This window comes from Carassius auratus, chromosome 37, assembly GCF_003368295.1.
Source record: "Carassius auratus strain Wakin chromosome 37, ASM336829v1, whole genome shotgun sequence".
NCBI lineage: Eukaryota > Metazoa > Chordata > Actinopteri > Cypriniformes > Cyprinidae > Carassius > Carassius auratus.
This window is the reverse complement of record NC_039279.1, coordinates 4,804,986-4,820,087: the sequence shown is the minus strand read 5'-3', so window position 1 is coordinate 4,820,087 and position 15,102 is coordinate 4,804,986. Positions and strand designations below refer to the sequence as shown.

General features: G+C 35.8%; 2 protein-coding genes and 1 pseudogene across 3 annotated transcripts; 2 read left to right on the top strand and 1 right to left on the bottom strand.

The window, feature by feature from the left end:
- Positions 1 to 2,562: 2,562 nt before the first annotated feature.
- On the bottom strand, positions 2,563 to 3,930 carry LOC113055938 (39S ribosomal protein L43, mitochondrial-like). The gene is made up of 3 exons (XM_026222330.1): positions 3,654 to 3,930; positions 3,168 to 3,274; positions 2,563 to 3,059 (listed from the first exon to the last, which is right to left on the bottom strand). Exons 1-3 carry the CDS (start codon positions 3,782 to 3,784, stop codon positions 2,851 to 2,853), a joined length of 447 nt encoding a protein of 148 aa, XP_026078115.1. The 5' UTR covers positions 3,785 to 3,930; the 3' UTR covers positions 2,563 to 2,850.
- A 26-nt stretch (positions 3,931 to 3,956) lies between these two features.
- LOC113055937 (twinkle protein, mitochondrial-like) lies at positions 3,957 to 9,945 on the top strand (annotated as a pseudogene).
- A 666-nt stretch (positions 9,946 to 10,611) lies between these two features.
- Positions 10,612 to 14,643, top strand: LOC113055935 (galactokinase-like). Of its 2 annotated transcripts, XM_026222329.1 has the most exons (9): positions 10,612 to 10,670; positions 10,788 to 10,924; positions 11,711 to 11,900; positions 12,205 to 12,324; positions 13,220 to 13,355; positions 13,475 to 13,656; positions 13,748 to 13,898; positions 14,103 to 14,265; positions 14,489 to 14,643. In XM_026222329.1, the coding sequence occupies exons 1-9, from the start codon at positions 10,655 to 10,657 to the stop codon at positions 14,558 to 14,560; spliced, it is 1,167 nt and encodes a 388-aa protein (XP_026078114.1). In that variant the 5' UTR covers positions 10,612 to 10,654; the 3' UTR covers positions 14,561 to 14,643. The 2 variants fall into 2 exon arrangements, with proteins under 2 accessions (XP_026078114.1, XP_026078113.1); XM_026222328.1 differs by lacking the exon at positions 10,612 to 10,670 and having other exon boundaries at positions 10,679 to 10,924.
- The last annotated feature ends 459 nt before the right edge of the window (positions 14,644 to 15,102 follow it).

Below are 15,102 nucleotides of genomic sequence, written 5' to 3'. Positions count from 1 at the left end.
TTACATTTCAGCTGACAAGCCTAATATCTTTACATCTTTGTGTTATTCTTGCTTTGTGTATTGTGACCCTGGTTTTGTTCTGGTTTCTCAACAGTGTTACACAGAGACGTGTTGAGTCAGCTCTTGTTGTTTCTCCCTAGTGGCTTTCCCAGCTTGTGCTGCTCTGATTGTCAGTGTCAGTGTTGCTGACAGGAATAGCACTGCTTAGCAAGGACTCAATCAAGATGCAGAGAGAGATGTGGAGTCTTTTCACACAACTGCAGAAAGAGTAGGGAGAGAGATGATGTGCTTGTTTTGGCCAGGAAGTCGTGAAGCTATCACAAGTGCCATCACTAACTCAGTGTGCTTCAGTTCATCTCTTTTTTCACTTTCTCTCACATTTTTCTTTCATTCAGGTGTTATTTTGCATCCACTTATTTCTATCGCATATGAGTGTCAACCTATGCACTTAATTCTTCAAAAGTGACAGTAAAAACAAAGTGTTACAAGAGATTTCTGTAAATAGTGATCCATACAACATTCCATTAAAAAAAAAAACAACAACATGATTTTTGTCAAATTATGACAATATTATGAAATGTTCCTTGAGCAGCAAATCAGATTACTTTCTGAATGAGAATGTGACACTTAAAACTGGAGTAATGATGCTGAAAATGTAGCTTTGCTGTCACAGGAATAAATTACATTTTAAAATGTTATTTGAAATTGTACTGATATTTCTCAATATTCCTGTTTTTACAGTATTTTTGACCAAATAAATGCATCCTTGATGAGCACAGGAGGCTGAAATGTTAATTCACTAGTGGAGAAAGTTATTATAATGTGACGAACAATTAGAAAGAAACATTTTTCTTTGAAATATTGTGCACGGATGAATTGTTTTGATTTAATGTTAACTAAGTGCTGTACGCCTATGGTGTACTTCTAGTCATAAACTGTGATTACTCATGATTGAAATATTACATTGCATATGCACTGCCTTCCTTATAATCACACAGAAAGTCTTGCACTTAATATTTTCCCAAAGTTTTTGCTATGCTAACATGTCAGTCATGGTGTGTATTTGAATACATATTGTTTCACTATTTTAGCTTACACGTACAAAATGTTATCTGATGTTTACATCCTATTAAAGTATTTATTATCATTGCTACTGCCTCTGTATCTTCTTGTGAACCCCAAAGGTTATTTTGCATGCAAGTCATCTAAAAAGAAACCTCTTACTAACCCGAACCTAGTTTGCAGTCACAGTAGGAGATTTTAACCAGATCCCATCTGTATCAGGCCTGTTGGTATGTCCCCCATGTATCCGTTACTTAGCAGCACAGCTCTGAACTTTGAACTTTCTTTAATTCACATAATAGGTCAAGCTAGTTTTCACTGGGGGGAAAAAGTAGTGATCGGAGCACTAGTCTCATCTGGTTCACCTCTTGTGAATCGATTCATTAATACATGTCTTTCATTGATTAGATGCTCAACCTCGGGTTATCTTGCCAGGTTACTACCCAGCAACCGTTCATCTCTGTAGAAACTCAGCTGATCTATCTTGCTGTCTGAGCAACAGCCAGAAGAAAACATCTAGCTTGAAAGAAGCCATAGCGTGTCCATCATAGTGGTCAGTAACAATTGTTTACAGAGTTAAGCTTGTAGTTTTTTTTTAATGAAGTGCAAAAACTGTTGATACTGATTACAGCCAACATATTCTAATGTTCCCTCCCCAGCCTGATCATGGTCTGTGGCATACTGCGTTTACTGATTTTTTTGCCTGTGATGTGTGGGAGTGAGAAAAGCTTTTCACGCGTGTCCTTAAGCTTTGTGAGCGTCACTGTAGATTAAACGCACAATGCATGTCGGTTTCTCAGCAGCTGTAATCAACAGGACAGGAACCAACATAGATATTCTGCCCTAATATTCAGATTAATACTTAGTCAAAGTGTTTTTTAATGGTTTACTCTCAAATTATTACATTCGGTCACCCATAAAACTATAAATATGTGGTTACAGCCTTGAAACAATATGATTTCCTTGACCCAAAATTTCTGTTCTTTGCTATAGCTGCAAGTTGTGACAATTGTAATTATGACCCTGAAAAATTACTTAATACATTTTTTTTACAAACATAAAATACCTTCAGTGTTTTCTTAGTATCATTGAGGTTTTATTGTAGTTAATATTTTTTTATCATTTTATATTTTAATAAATATGTTTTTGTCTTTTCTATATATGTCCATGTAGTTCTCATTCATTTATATTTCAGTTGCTTCAAAACTTCAGTTTTAGTTGCTTTTAGTACATAAACATTTTATAAAATTAGAAATGTTGCCTTGACAACATTTGCACTCCCCTAGCTGAAATAAAAATATTATTTTATTTCAGTGAATTACATTTTATTTCAATTAACAATCTGTCACTAGTCATTTTTTCAAGAGTTTTAATTTAGTATAAAAAGTGTACTATAGCATAGTTAAAATGTATTCTGTCAAGAATAGCTTTCTGAGATAGTAGGAGTTATAAATGCAGGGGAGTTATGTCAAAACAAGTGTGTGATATGAGCATACAGTGTCATATTTTCAAAACTTTATTTCTCAAATAAATGTTATATTTCTCAGTGGATGAGCATTATAAGGGTCCAACATAAATGTGAAAAGCAATTAATCTTATTTAAGCACAATTTCATTGTTATATAAACTATATAAAGCCACAGATGATCTGTGACATCTGCCATAATCTGCCAACAGAAAAGTCTAATAACAGGTAACTGCTGAAAACATTAATTAAAATTATGATTTTGTTCAGAGCTCCTCTAATAGGTCAGAACATCAGTCAGAGAATAAATACTATGCAAAGTCTTTATTTTGACTGTGGGCCGACTGGATCAATGCTGGGGGGTCGATTCGTGAAGGGGTGCCACTGGCCCTGGATACTAGGACTGTCTGTGTGGAAGGGTTTACGAATACGGATGATGTCCAGTCCTGATTGGTTGGAAAGCTTGGTTATAAGTTCAGCAATTTCCTGGGATGTTTTGTTGGTGACCGTCTCCTCCTTTACATTACCATTCACTGCACAGATCAAACAATGACAGTAAGCGCACAGGTATTTAACACATTTTATAACTTCAAACTGTACATAAAGTAGATAACTGCAGGAAGCGACAAGGTCAGACTTACAATATTCAGCTACTATTTTGGGAATTCTGCAGGACTGAGGGGAAATGTAAACCACAGTTCCTGGGCTACTCTTAGCAAAGTCGACCACACCTTCTTCAATGAAATCCCTGGAGGAATATATGTATATATAGCATTAGAATTTTGTGATTTACAATGAAACACAAATAATAGATAATGTAAATGCTCTCACTGAAACAGGCTACTCAAATAACCCCACACTATTTGTAACATAAACTGCATTGAGTATCATTCAAAATTGCTGCAAAACAAAATGGTTAAAAAAAAAAAATCCCATATTTTACTACAATTTTTGTGAATAATATAATATATATATACAATGTTACATTATATTATATCAGTCATACTAAAGCAATAAAATACACCAGATAATCATTACTGGTTTTCCATACACAGTGAATATTCGAATGGTGTTTAAAGTATAGTGTTTTATTATACATGGTCAACACTGCTGATGTAAACCCATACCTGACTCCTAAAGAGCCCTGGCCTTTCTTTGAGAAGATCAGAGATATTCGCTTCAGCTGACAAACATAGCGACCCACTCCATTGTGAAGAACGCTCTGTAAAAAACGACTCGGTGTTCCTCGAGCAGTCATGGCCACCTCTTCAGATGTCCTACATTCAGTTCAACTCACTCTTTGCTTGCTGTCAGTATCGGTTCGCGTAATATCAAGCACTTTGAGTGATTAGATGTAGAGGACAGCCGAAACAGAAGACATGTGTAATGTCATGTACGTTACGAATTATCGTCCGGGTAGAAATAAAAGCTGCATATAAGGATTAGTTGCAGTAGAGTTTTGTAACAATCAGAAAATTACCAACAACTTTATTACAGGAAATATGGATACGAGGCATCGTAATTATTTATAAAGATATGATTATTGCGAATTTAGGCTACACAGTTTGTCTTGATGAGAGTTTCGTGTTTCACACGGAAGTATTTTGGAGTGCGAACCTCATGTGCAGTAGAACACATGATAACAGTTTGGCGCGCTTCTTATAGAACAGTAAGTTTATGTATGTGTACAATATGCAATTTCAAATGTTTACGGTATGTATGTTTCTTATACATGTTTTCTGTCATAGTTTCTCTTCAGTAGTTCCATCCATTGTATAGATACACGTACATTTATGGTTGAGTAATAATGTAAAGTGTCATGCATAGAGAGTATAACGTTATACCGTTATATTTTGGTGACGCTTCATAATAACTTTCATTAATGAATCCGTAGCAAGCATATAATGCATTAGTAGTTCATGCACATTCTAATATTAAAAAATATGTAAATTATAAATTTGCAACTATGATCTACTAATGACCTGTTATACATTATATAATCTATTAATGATTGATGACTCTGTTAATGTTTGACAAGTATTTCTGTTATGCATTGTAATATATTGTAATTTACATTTTTAAATATTGAAGTCATATTTTTTAAACCGTAATATAACAGAAAATGAAACATGTAAATAATTTTCAGTCACATTTTTTAAACAGCATATTGTAATTGTGCACATTTTTTGTGATTATTGCAGGTCTGTTATGTCCTGAATTAACGGTTAAATGTGGAGGAGCAGGTTTCTCAGGGGCACAGGCTGTCTCTTGCAGGGGGCGGGCTGTATTCCTTGTAAACCCTTGAGATATTTATCATTTTACCAGCCCTGCCTCCATCCAGTCCTGCAGCGTTCTTGTAGGGCACCAACTTGCTATAGTTCTGAAAACCGTGTAAGACCTGCTTTTGCATTTTATTTCTTCAGGAAATTTAGAAAAGATGCAAAGTCAATCATTGATTTACCTGCCCAGCACCTCACAGTGACTGATATCAAGCAGTATCTCCGTTCCAAAGATATCCCTTTCTATGATGGCTACAGCTGCTTACATGCTCCTAGTATTTTTATGGAACCAGCACCTGAAGGGTCTGGAAAAGAGAATTACTCACTGTTCATCAATAAAACCACGGGACAGTTCCTGTGTAAGGAGACTTTAGTGGAGGGGAGCTGGGAGGACCTCCAGGATTGCATTGAGGTGATGTTGAATGAAGGTCAGACCTCCATCGGCCCTAATGTGCTGCTGGGGTTTCCTGAGAGCTTGGAGGAGCAAGAAGAAAGAGAGATGGAGATGAAGGAGGTGCAAAGAATATGGAGCAGCTCCATGCCATTTTCCGACCTCCTGGATGAGGAAGTGCAGCTCATTAAAACCATGTTTCAGATTGGTAAACTCACCAACGCCACTCTGAAGAGATTTGGTGTGAGGTTCTTCAAGCCCACCAAGAGTTTGGTGTTCCCCTGGTTTAGTGGATGTGACCCGTGTCTCCGGGGGGTTAAATTGCTTTCTGCTGCCATGAAAGGTGACGGATGTGTGGTCTACACCGAAGCGACGATTCCAAAAATCTCCAACTACCACAACCTCTTCGGCCTGCCTTTGATTGGAAGAAAGGACAGTGAGGTTGTGCTCACTGGACGTGAGGTAGACAGCATGGCGGTGAGTCAGGCTACTGGTCTTCCATCTTTGGCCTTGCCACGGGGTGTAAGCTGTCTGCCTCCGATCCTCCTGCCTTATCTGGAGCAATTCAAGAAAGTCACACTGTGGCTGGGAGGAGATATGCGCTCCTGGGAAGCCTCGAAAATATTCTCCAGGAAGCTTGGACTGAAACGCTCTTCTCTTATCCGGCCAGGGGACTTTCAGCCGTGCCCCAGTGAGGCACTGGCCCAGGGCAGGAACTTGGCAAGAATTGTAAAGGCTTCAATCCCTGCTGCCCACAAGTCCATTGTGTCCTTCAAGCAGCTCAGGGAGGATGTGTATGGGGAACTGGTTAATGTGGAGCAGGTGGCTGGGATACATTGGTCTCGATTCCCTGAGCTTAATCGTATACTTAAAGGTCATCGCAAAGGGGAACTTACAGTTTTTACAGGTACAGCCAACATAGCCATATATATATATATGTCAAATAATAAAAGTAATTGAATAGTATTTGTATCATGTTACATTATGTATAATTATATGAAATATAATAATATTATTGTGCAATGTGTAAAATGTAGTATGTGCAAAAATATTAAACTAACAATAAATAATATAATGTAATGTAATATTTGTATTTCTTCTTGTGTGTGTATTTGTATGCAGGTCCAACAGGCAGTGGAAAGACCACCTTCATTAGCGAGTTTGCCCTAGATCTGTGCATACAGGGTGTCAACACATTATGGGGCAGCTTTGAAATCAACAATGTGCGCCTGGCCAAAATTATGCTGACCCAATTTGCCAAGCAAAGACTCGAGGAGAACCTGGATCAATATGACATGTGGGCTGACAAGTTTGAGGACCTGCCTCTCTACTTTATGACCTTCCATGGACAGCAGAACATCAAGTAAATTATTGGCAGTTCTTGTATAAGAGCTAATACATTGGTTTATTGTAAATATATACTGTATATTGTATTGCCAGTCCTATGGCACTGTGATTTAGATTTTTCTGAGAATGTTATGTTTTTTTTTCTGTGAATTATGTAAGGCTTTGAAAAAATAATCAAATGACTTTTATATTTGCACCCTGCACAGGAATGTTTTGGATACCATGCAGCATGCCGTTTATCTGTATGACATCAGTCATGTGATCATTGATAACCTGCAGTTTATGATGGGCCAGGAGAACCTGTCTGTGGACAAGTAAGGCAACAATTTTAATTAGCTCATTATTATAGTTTCTGTGGTCCTGAAAAAGCTAGAAGTATTGGGGAAATTCAAAACCGTGGTTTCCAGGCTTGGAAAAGTATCAAATTATAAAATCTTGAATGGTCATGGAAATTCTGTAGTCAGTAATATTTTTTCTAGTAATACTCCGTTATTATTCTAGTTAGAGAGATTTCTACAAAAGGATTTCTTAAAGTGCCCCTATTATGCCCTTCTTAAGGTTCCTAATATTATTTTGGGAGTCTCCTACAATAGGTTTTCATGCATGCAAGGTCGAAAAAACGTTTTCTTATAACATGTATTTAATCTCACCTAATTTTCCAGCGATTCTCGAAAGGATTCGTTTGAAGCAGTTCTAAGATGCAGTCTCTCGAAACTCCTCCTTTTCATAGACCTACTCTGCTCTGACTGGTCAGTTGGGCCAGTCTGTTGTGATTGGTCCACCGTGTATTGGTGAACGATACAGCCATTGTCATAGATCTGTATTTTGAACGCTTGCTAGAAAATATAAACCTCTATTATTTATCATACTAACAGGTTGTGATTCAGTGGAGCCAGCTGGTCCAAATAAACTGAGTACTGAACCATCTTGCAAGAGCAAGCAATTTGTGAATCCCACATTAAAAAAAGATTAGAGAAGCAGTCATCAATAAAATGATGGGAGAACACACTCAAAAAAGATTGGGGTTTTACTGTTGTGAAATTTACGGTGCCCGTAAGGTAACTTGTTCGGTTTACTTAGTTTTGTCTTGGCCACGAAATAATAACTCGTGGGAACGTGATAATATGTCGTGGCCACAAGATATTAATTTGTGGGAACGTCTTATTAACTCGTGGGAACGTCATATTATGTCGTGGCCACGAGATCATTTTGTCGAGGTAACGACATCCTTATGTCATGTCCTCGAGATGCTATGTTGAGGGAACAACATCCATTTCTCAAGTTTAATGCGTAAACAAACCTGCGTGACCATAGCAACCCGAGATTATCAGAGATACATCCATTATTATTTTATCTTGAATTAAGTAATTATTATATTAACCATATGCTCTGGCTACCGGGCTGTATTACATGCCATTGTCAGCATTCAAATAAAGTTTATCATAAATAAATATTACATAAAGTGCATAATAAAATATAAAAACTTTTTTTATCCATAGTCTTTCCCCTGTAATATGTGTACATTATTATTATTATTAGCCTATTATTATTGGGGTTTTTTTCTTCGTTTATATTCTTTTTTTCTTTTTCTTTTTTTGCTTAAATTTCGGTCTCTTTACTCAACATTATGAATACTTTTGTAAATAATAGCGTACAGTAAATGCTCAACAATAACATAAAATGTCATAATGTAAATGCATAAATTTATATGTAAAAATTATATAATAATTTCGTAATTCAAAATAAAATTTGAATGAATCCATCTCTGATAATCCTGGGTTGCTATGATCACACAGGTTTGTTTACGCATTAAACTGTTCCCTCAACATAGCATCTCGAGGCCACGACATAAGGATGTCATTACCTCAACAAAATTATCTTGTGGCCACAACATATTATCACATTCCCACAAGTTATTATGTCGTGGCCATGACAAGACTAAGTAAACCGAACAAGTCACCTTACGGGCACCGTAGAATTTTAACCACTGGTTCTTTGCAACCGAAATGAAAAAAAATTTACTTTCATAGCACAGGACACGGGGTCTTCTTGATGTGATGTTAACCACACTAACAAGCTACAGTGTTTGAGGGGCTTTTACAAATATGACGTGTAGCCATTACAGAAGTGGGATTCAAATTACTGACAACTTGTTTAAGCTGTCAATTCTTTCTTTTGGGATTCAGTAAGTTTATTTATTGTGCACTCTCAGCTTTACAACCTTGCAGATCGTTTACATTCACATACAGCTACATTCCACACTGCATGAAAGGCAATATTTGAAATGGCATAATAGGGGCACTTTAAAAAGTGGTCTCATCCATATAGAGAGAGAAAGTGAGAGAACTGGATAACCAAATGTCTTTTTATTCCTCAGGTTTGCAGTGCAAGACCACATCATTGGAGCCTTCAGGAAGTTTGCCACAAACAGCTGCTGTCATGTGACTTTAATTATCCACCCCCGGAAAGAAGAGGATGATAAAGAACTGCAGACAGCATCCATCTTCGGCACAGCCAAGGTTGGTAGATACAGACTGTGACTTCCTCAGCTGCAAATTTGAGATACAAATGTTTACATGTACATGTTTAGTTCCTATCTATAAGAAAATCTAATGTATGCATCTGTAAGAAGTCTAATGTATCACTTCCCCCATATCAGGCCAGTCAGGAGGCAGATAATGTGCTCATCCTTCAGGAGAAGAAGTTGGTGACGTGTCCAGGCCGTAGGTCCCTTCAGGTGGCCAAGAACCGCTTCGATGGGACGTGGGGATCTTTCCTTTAGAATTTAATAAAGCCTCGCTTACCTTCTCTGCGCCTGTGAAGGGAAAACAGAAGCTTCGTATGGTTAAAGTGGACAAGAATAACAGCACAGAGGAAATAGAGGAGACTGAACTCAAAGAAAAAAGTGAGAAAGCTCTCAAGCCTGCCAAAGCAAAGACCGCAAAGACAGTTAAGAGGTCAGCAACATTAAAAGATACTACAGATGGAGAAGGAAATAATCAGTAGATCAAGGAATTCATTATTTGTACCTGAATACATGAAAATGTAATGCTGCAGTTTTACTACTAAATAAATTAATTAATGTTCATGTTAAGCGTTTTCTTCTTGCAAGGGAGCTGAATGCAATGTTTTGTATATCCACTTATGTTTTTTATTCACTAAAAATATGTACAAGTATTTGATGATTTAAAGAAGGCTTAAATATAGGGCATTTAAAGAGATGCCATACATTTCATCAATGCAAATACATTTAATAGATTGTGTCCAAAAATTACATGTGATCTGTTTCCGTTAGCGTTAGGGATTGTCATTATTACTGTTGGAGAAACGTGTCAAAAAAGCTATTTAAAGGAGGCTGTGAAAACTTTTAATAAAATAGGATTTGTATCTTCTGCTTCCTTATGATGTGTGTATTTTGATTTCTGACAGTTGAATTTATTTTATGTTTTGAAACTATTGAAATTGTCTGCTTAAATATACTTGAATGAATGGTAATTTAATACACTTCATCCCTGATCGCAAACAGCATGAAAAATTAAATCAACAGATTAAAATAATTTATTCTAGGATTACAGAAATGACAGAAAATCAAAAAGTGTGATGTACACTGGGTTTGTATTCGACAGGATTGTTAGATGCAATTAAGTTACCCCAAATAGTTAAAAAGTGTGTGTGTGTGGGTGCACAGAAAATCAATTGACTGGAACTCAATAATTATCTAACAATAAAGACTATTAATGAATTAGTATAGTATTTTAAGTGTTGTATATATAGTAAATAAGTAATTTATAAATAAACTTTAGTGACAATACAATTTCCAAAGTTTAATCTGAAAGTGTAACACAATAAGCTAAAATTAAATGTTTTATTTGCAAATGCATGTTTTGAAAACACTAAAATGGGCTCTTCTAACATAGTAATGTTTAACATAACGCTCTCAGACAATACTTTTTCGGACAATGTAATTTAATAAAATATATAACCTTATTTTTGTACGTCTATGAACTTTATTCGATACGTAAAACGAGTTTTTAATGACGTCTCATTGTTATTTGCCTTGTTTATCGTTTGAGCAGGACTTTGACGCACTGCCGCGTGATGAGACACGTGTATGGATCAGGAACCTTGTATGTAGGAAGTATCTGAGACTCAATTGCTGGTTTATTACTTTTTTGGGGGGGAGTAACGTTAACTGAAAAATTTCTCCACAATGGCCAACATTTGTCCAATTAAAAATGTTGCAGATTTGGTTTCTGAAGCTCGTCGTGTGTACCGGGAAACATTTGACGGAGATGATGCACATGTTGCAGTTTGCGCTCCTGGACGTGTGAATTTAATCGGAGAACACACAGATTATAATGAAGGATTTGTTCTCCCGATGGTAATTACACTTTTTGACATTATTAAATCCCATTAGTCAGCAAGTGTTGGTAAACTTAAAAAAAAAAATATAAATATGTTGTAAAATATGTATTATATTTGTGTGTGTGTGTGTGTGCATATTAGAGACTCTTTTAACGTAAAGTAGCGAACGAATCAATCTTTTGAATCGACTCTTAGAAATGAATCAGTTGAACTTGAAACGATTCACAAAACAGGTAATATTTTTTTTAAACATGATACTTTTTTCTGTCAGGAGATTGAATTAATAAGTAAATTAATTTTAGTATTCTATAGTGTAAAGGAAAATTATAATTGTCATAAACGATTTTATGAATCATGAAAGTAACAAACTGAACAAAAAAAAAAAAAAGTAATCTGGGGCCAAAATGTATCACATATTCACATATGCTTTATAATAAATGCTTTATAAACTTTTGATGGAGTTATTATGTCATGACATAATATACTGTAAGCTGCATTATTATTAGCCATTATTATTCAGTAATTTGATTTAAACCATTTGAAAGAACCAATTCCTGTAAATGAATCAACCTTACCAGCACTAATGCAAAGTGACCCAATGTTACTTCAATTATATATATTATATTATATTATATTTTCTATTATAGATAGTAGATTGCAGACGTTGCCAAGTTACACACTTCCATCTCTTCTTATAAATGGGAATTAATGAAATGAACAAGCAGATTTTTTTCTCAGATCAAAAGACACTGCAATAATGCACTGACAGTCTGAGTTATAATGTTTGTTTGAATGATTGCAGGCCCTGCCGATGGTGACCGTTATAGTGGGCAGCAAAACCTTTGGCCAGAAGTGCTGTGTTGTAACTCAGACGGAAGCTGCTGATGAGCCCAGGGTGGTGCACTTTGATCTCCCAAATGAACTGACCCCACTTTTAAGAGGGCAGCCAAACTGGGCCAATTATGTAAAGGGAGTTGTACAGCACTACAGAGGTAATCTTTTGCCATCATTTTTGTCTATCTGGCAAAAAAGGGAAGTAATGAGGAAGTGTACACTTAGTCTCTAGCACGAAATGTGACCCCAGGGACCCATGCTGAGAACTTGTCTTTGGAATAACTCTTTAATGCAGTGTTTCCAATAACTTAACTTGCAAAACATACAGAATAGTTCCTGAGAAAGTACACTGTCTTCTTACTCTAAAAGTAAATATAGATTGAATATATACTTTTATGGAGTACATATTAATCTCATGCATGTATTAGCTTTCACAAATGGCCAAAGCTTCTGTTTCCACAGCACGACCCATCCCTGGCTTCAGAGCTGTAATAGCCAGTAGTGTGCCACTAGGAGGTGGACTGTCCAGCTCAGCTTCACTTGAAGTGGCTGTGTACACATTCCTGCAGCAGTTGTGTCCAGGTAGGAGCTGCTTCTGTCCGTCACACTCATTTTAAATGGTCTTGGCCTTTTTATTAGATACCCCTATCCACCTTATTTTTAATAAAAGGAGAAGCACAGCCATTTGTAACTCGAATGTGCAAGGCTTCTGGTGACATTGACTTCCAGCTTTTTTAGCTGTCCAAAAAACCTGTTATGCTATTTGACATTGCAAACTGGTATTTCTTATAATAATAATAATTCAATGTATTGTTGTAATAATAAACAAAGTGGTTTGTAGTGTAAATAGTTATACTGCACTTTGTTATTCTTCTAGTTATTTACCTATAGTGGTTAATGAATCTGTAGTCTCACACATTCACAGAAAATAGCCTACTTTAAAAATAAAAGTACCAAGTAAAAGTACTAATGGAACAGCAATAAGGAGTTCATAAACACTCCATTGCTTACATATTTGGTAATCTGTGAATAATATGTTTATATTTTCGTTTTTTATTTTTTTTATTATTGTTTTACATTTTTTATTCTATTCAGTTACACTACTGTTCAAACATTTGGGGTCAGTGAGATTTTTTTTTTAGAGGAAATTAATACTTTTATTGAGCAAGAATGCACTGAATCGATGAAAAATGACAGTAAAGGCATTTATAATGTTACAAAATATGTAAATAAATAAAATGTAATAAAAGAATCTTAAAAAAAAATGTATCACAGTTCCAGGAAAATATTAGCAGCAAAACAATTTCTGAAGAGTCATGTGACATCTGAAAATTACATTTTAAAGTATATTAAAATGGAAAACAGTTCTTTCCAATTGTAATTTTGTGTATAAAGATGTGTATAGTAGTTAATAGTTTCATGGACTTTAAAAGAAAACCCAAGAACTAACCTTCTAATGTTTTCTGGCCGTCCACAGATGATGGGGATCAGGTAGCGAAGGCAGTGGCCTGTCAGCAGGCTGAACACACTCATGCTGCTGTGCCCTGTGGCATCATGGACCAGTTTGTGTCCGTTTTGGGTAAAGAGGGCCACGCTTTGCTCATTGACTGCAGGTAAGTAGATTTGCTAATTCAAATTCTTCTATCTAATTAGAATTAATCGATTATACTAATTTGTATGCACAAAAAGACTATCAAAAATGTATTTATAATGTTAAATGTTAACTTTTTAGATCTTTGGAGGCCACTGCTGTCCCTTTGGCTGACCCTGGACTTGTAATCCTGATCACTAATTCCAATGTTAGACATTCACTCACAGGAAGCGAGTATCCTACCAGACGAAAACAATGTGAGGAGGCAGCAGCCCTTTTGGGCAAGAAAAGTCTAAGAGAGGCTACTTTGCAAGATTTGGAGGGTAAGAAGAACAGAAAGATTTTAGGCGGATACCATAATGTAAGTCTTTAATCAAGGTCATTTCATTATAAAAACACTCAATTTATTCCTAGCTGCCAAGGATCGATTGAAGGGTGTGACATACCGTCGGGCACGTCATGTGATCGAGGAGATTGAGCGCACAGCGCAAGCTGCCGAGGCACTGAAGAGAGGGAATTACAAAGAGTTTGGGAGGCTGATGGTGGAGAGCCACAATTCTCTTAGGTAAACATCTATAATCGAAGCAAGATTATAATGTTGGAAGCCTTACAGAAGTCAACTCCTTTTAAACATTCCAGGATTAGAAGTGCTTTTCAGTGCCTGAATTGTTATTAGCTCAACCCATTTATTAAATAGGTGGGGTTAACTGTCAGTTAAATGGATTTTAATTATGCATTCTTTGTCTGGGGTTAATATTGTTTGTTTTAGGGACAATTACGAGGTCAGCTGTCCAGAATTGGATGAGCTGGTGGCAGCAGCATTGGAGGTGGATGGAGTGTTTGGGAGTCGGATGACGGGGGGAGGTTTCGGTGGATGCACAGTTACTTTGCTTCAGGCTCATGCCACGGAGAGAGCAGTCGAACACATTCAGGTTTTTACAAGTTTAACATCCTCTGTGCATCTGTGTATGGCAATTCATCCAAAGATGTGTCTGAACTGACTGAGCATTCTGGATGCTTTAGAAATATTATTATTTCTTCAGAATTTGTAACTCAGTACCCGCACTTGTATTTTACATGATATTATCTAAATTAACATATATTGGACATTCAGAATTCAAGTCATGATATTAATACGTTTCTGTTTCCTTACAGAAAAAATATCATGGATCTCCAACCTTCTTCATAACTACCCCATCAGAAGGAGCTCATGCTCTCAGTCTGTGATTCAAAAAAAAAAAAAAAAAAGATCTGTGCTAAACCAGTGATTTCAAATTACTTGAAATTTACCGGGATCTAAATTTTTATAACTAAACAGAATATATATATATATATATATATATATATATATATATATATATATATATATATATATATATATATATATATGTGCATTCTGTACAATCTTGCAATGCGAAGCCCAATTCCCACAATGAGTAATATTTTCAATAAAAAGAGTTTATGTAACAAAGGAGTTGTGTTTGCTTGCTTTTATTGACTTAATAATGCTTATAATGTTTGCATAAAATAAACATATAGCTTATCCATATCAAGTACATGTATAAATAATGTACTTATTAATATTAATAATGTGAAGATGAAGAGTGTTTTGTTTTGTTTATATACATGAATGTACAGTAAGCATAAGTATAACATTAGTTTAGCAATGACGTGTGTACTTCATATAAATAATGACATTTCCAAAATAAAAATAATGAAGCTCAAAATGTTTTGAACGTTTTGCGACATTAATCATTTAAATCATTTTA

Coding starts and splice junctions, on each gene's coding strand:
- LOC113055938 (XM_026222330.1), bottom strand. CDS start 3,784: ATGACTGCTCGAGGAACACCGAGTCGTTTTTTACAGAGCGTTCTTCAC. Junction 3,275..3,653: donor CAGGGCTCTTTAGGAGTCAG/GTATGGGTTTAC, acceptor ATATTCCTCCAG/GGATTTCATTGAAGAAGGTG. Junction 3,060..3,167: donor CAAAATAGTAGCTGAATATT/GTAAGTCTGACC, acceptor TGATCTGTGCAG/TGAATGGTAATGTAAAGGAG.
- LOC113055935 (XM_026222328.1), top strand. CDS start 10,754: ATGGCCAACATTTGTCCAATTAAAAATGTTGCAGATTTGGTTTCTGAA. Junction 11,901..12,204: donor AGTTGTACAGCACTACAGAG/GTAATCTTTTGC, acceptor CTGTTTCCACAG/CACGACCCATCCCTGGCTTC. Junction 13,899..14,102: donor GAGAGCCACAATTCTCTTAG/GTAAACATCTAT, acceptor TGTTTGTTTTAG/GGACAATTACGAGGTCAGCT.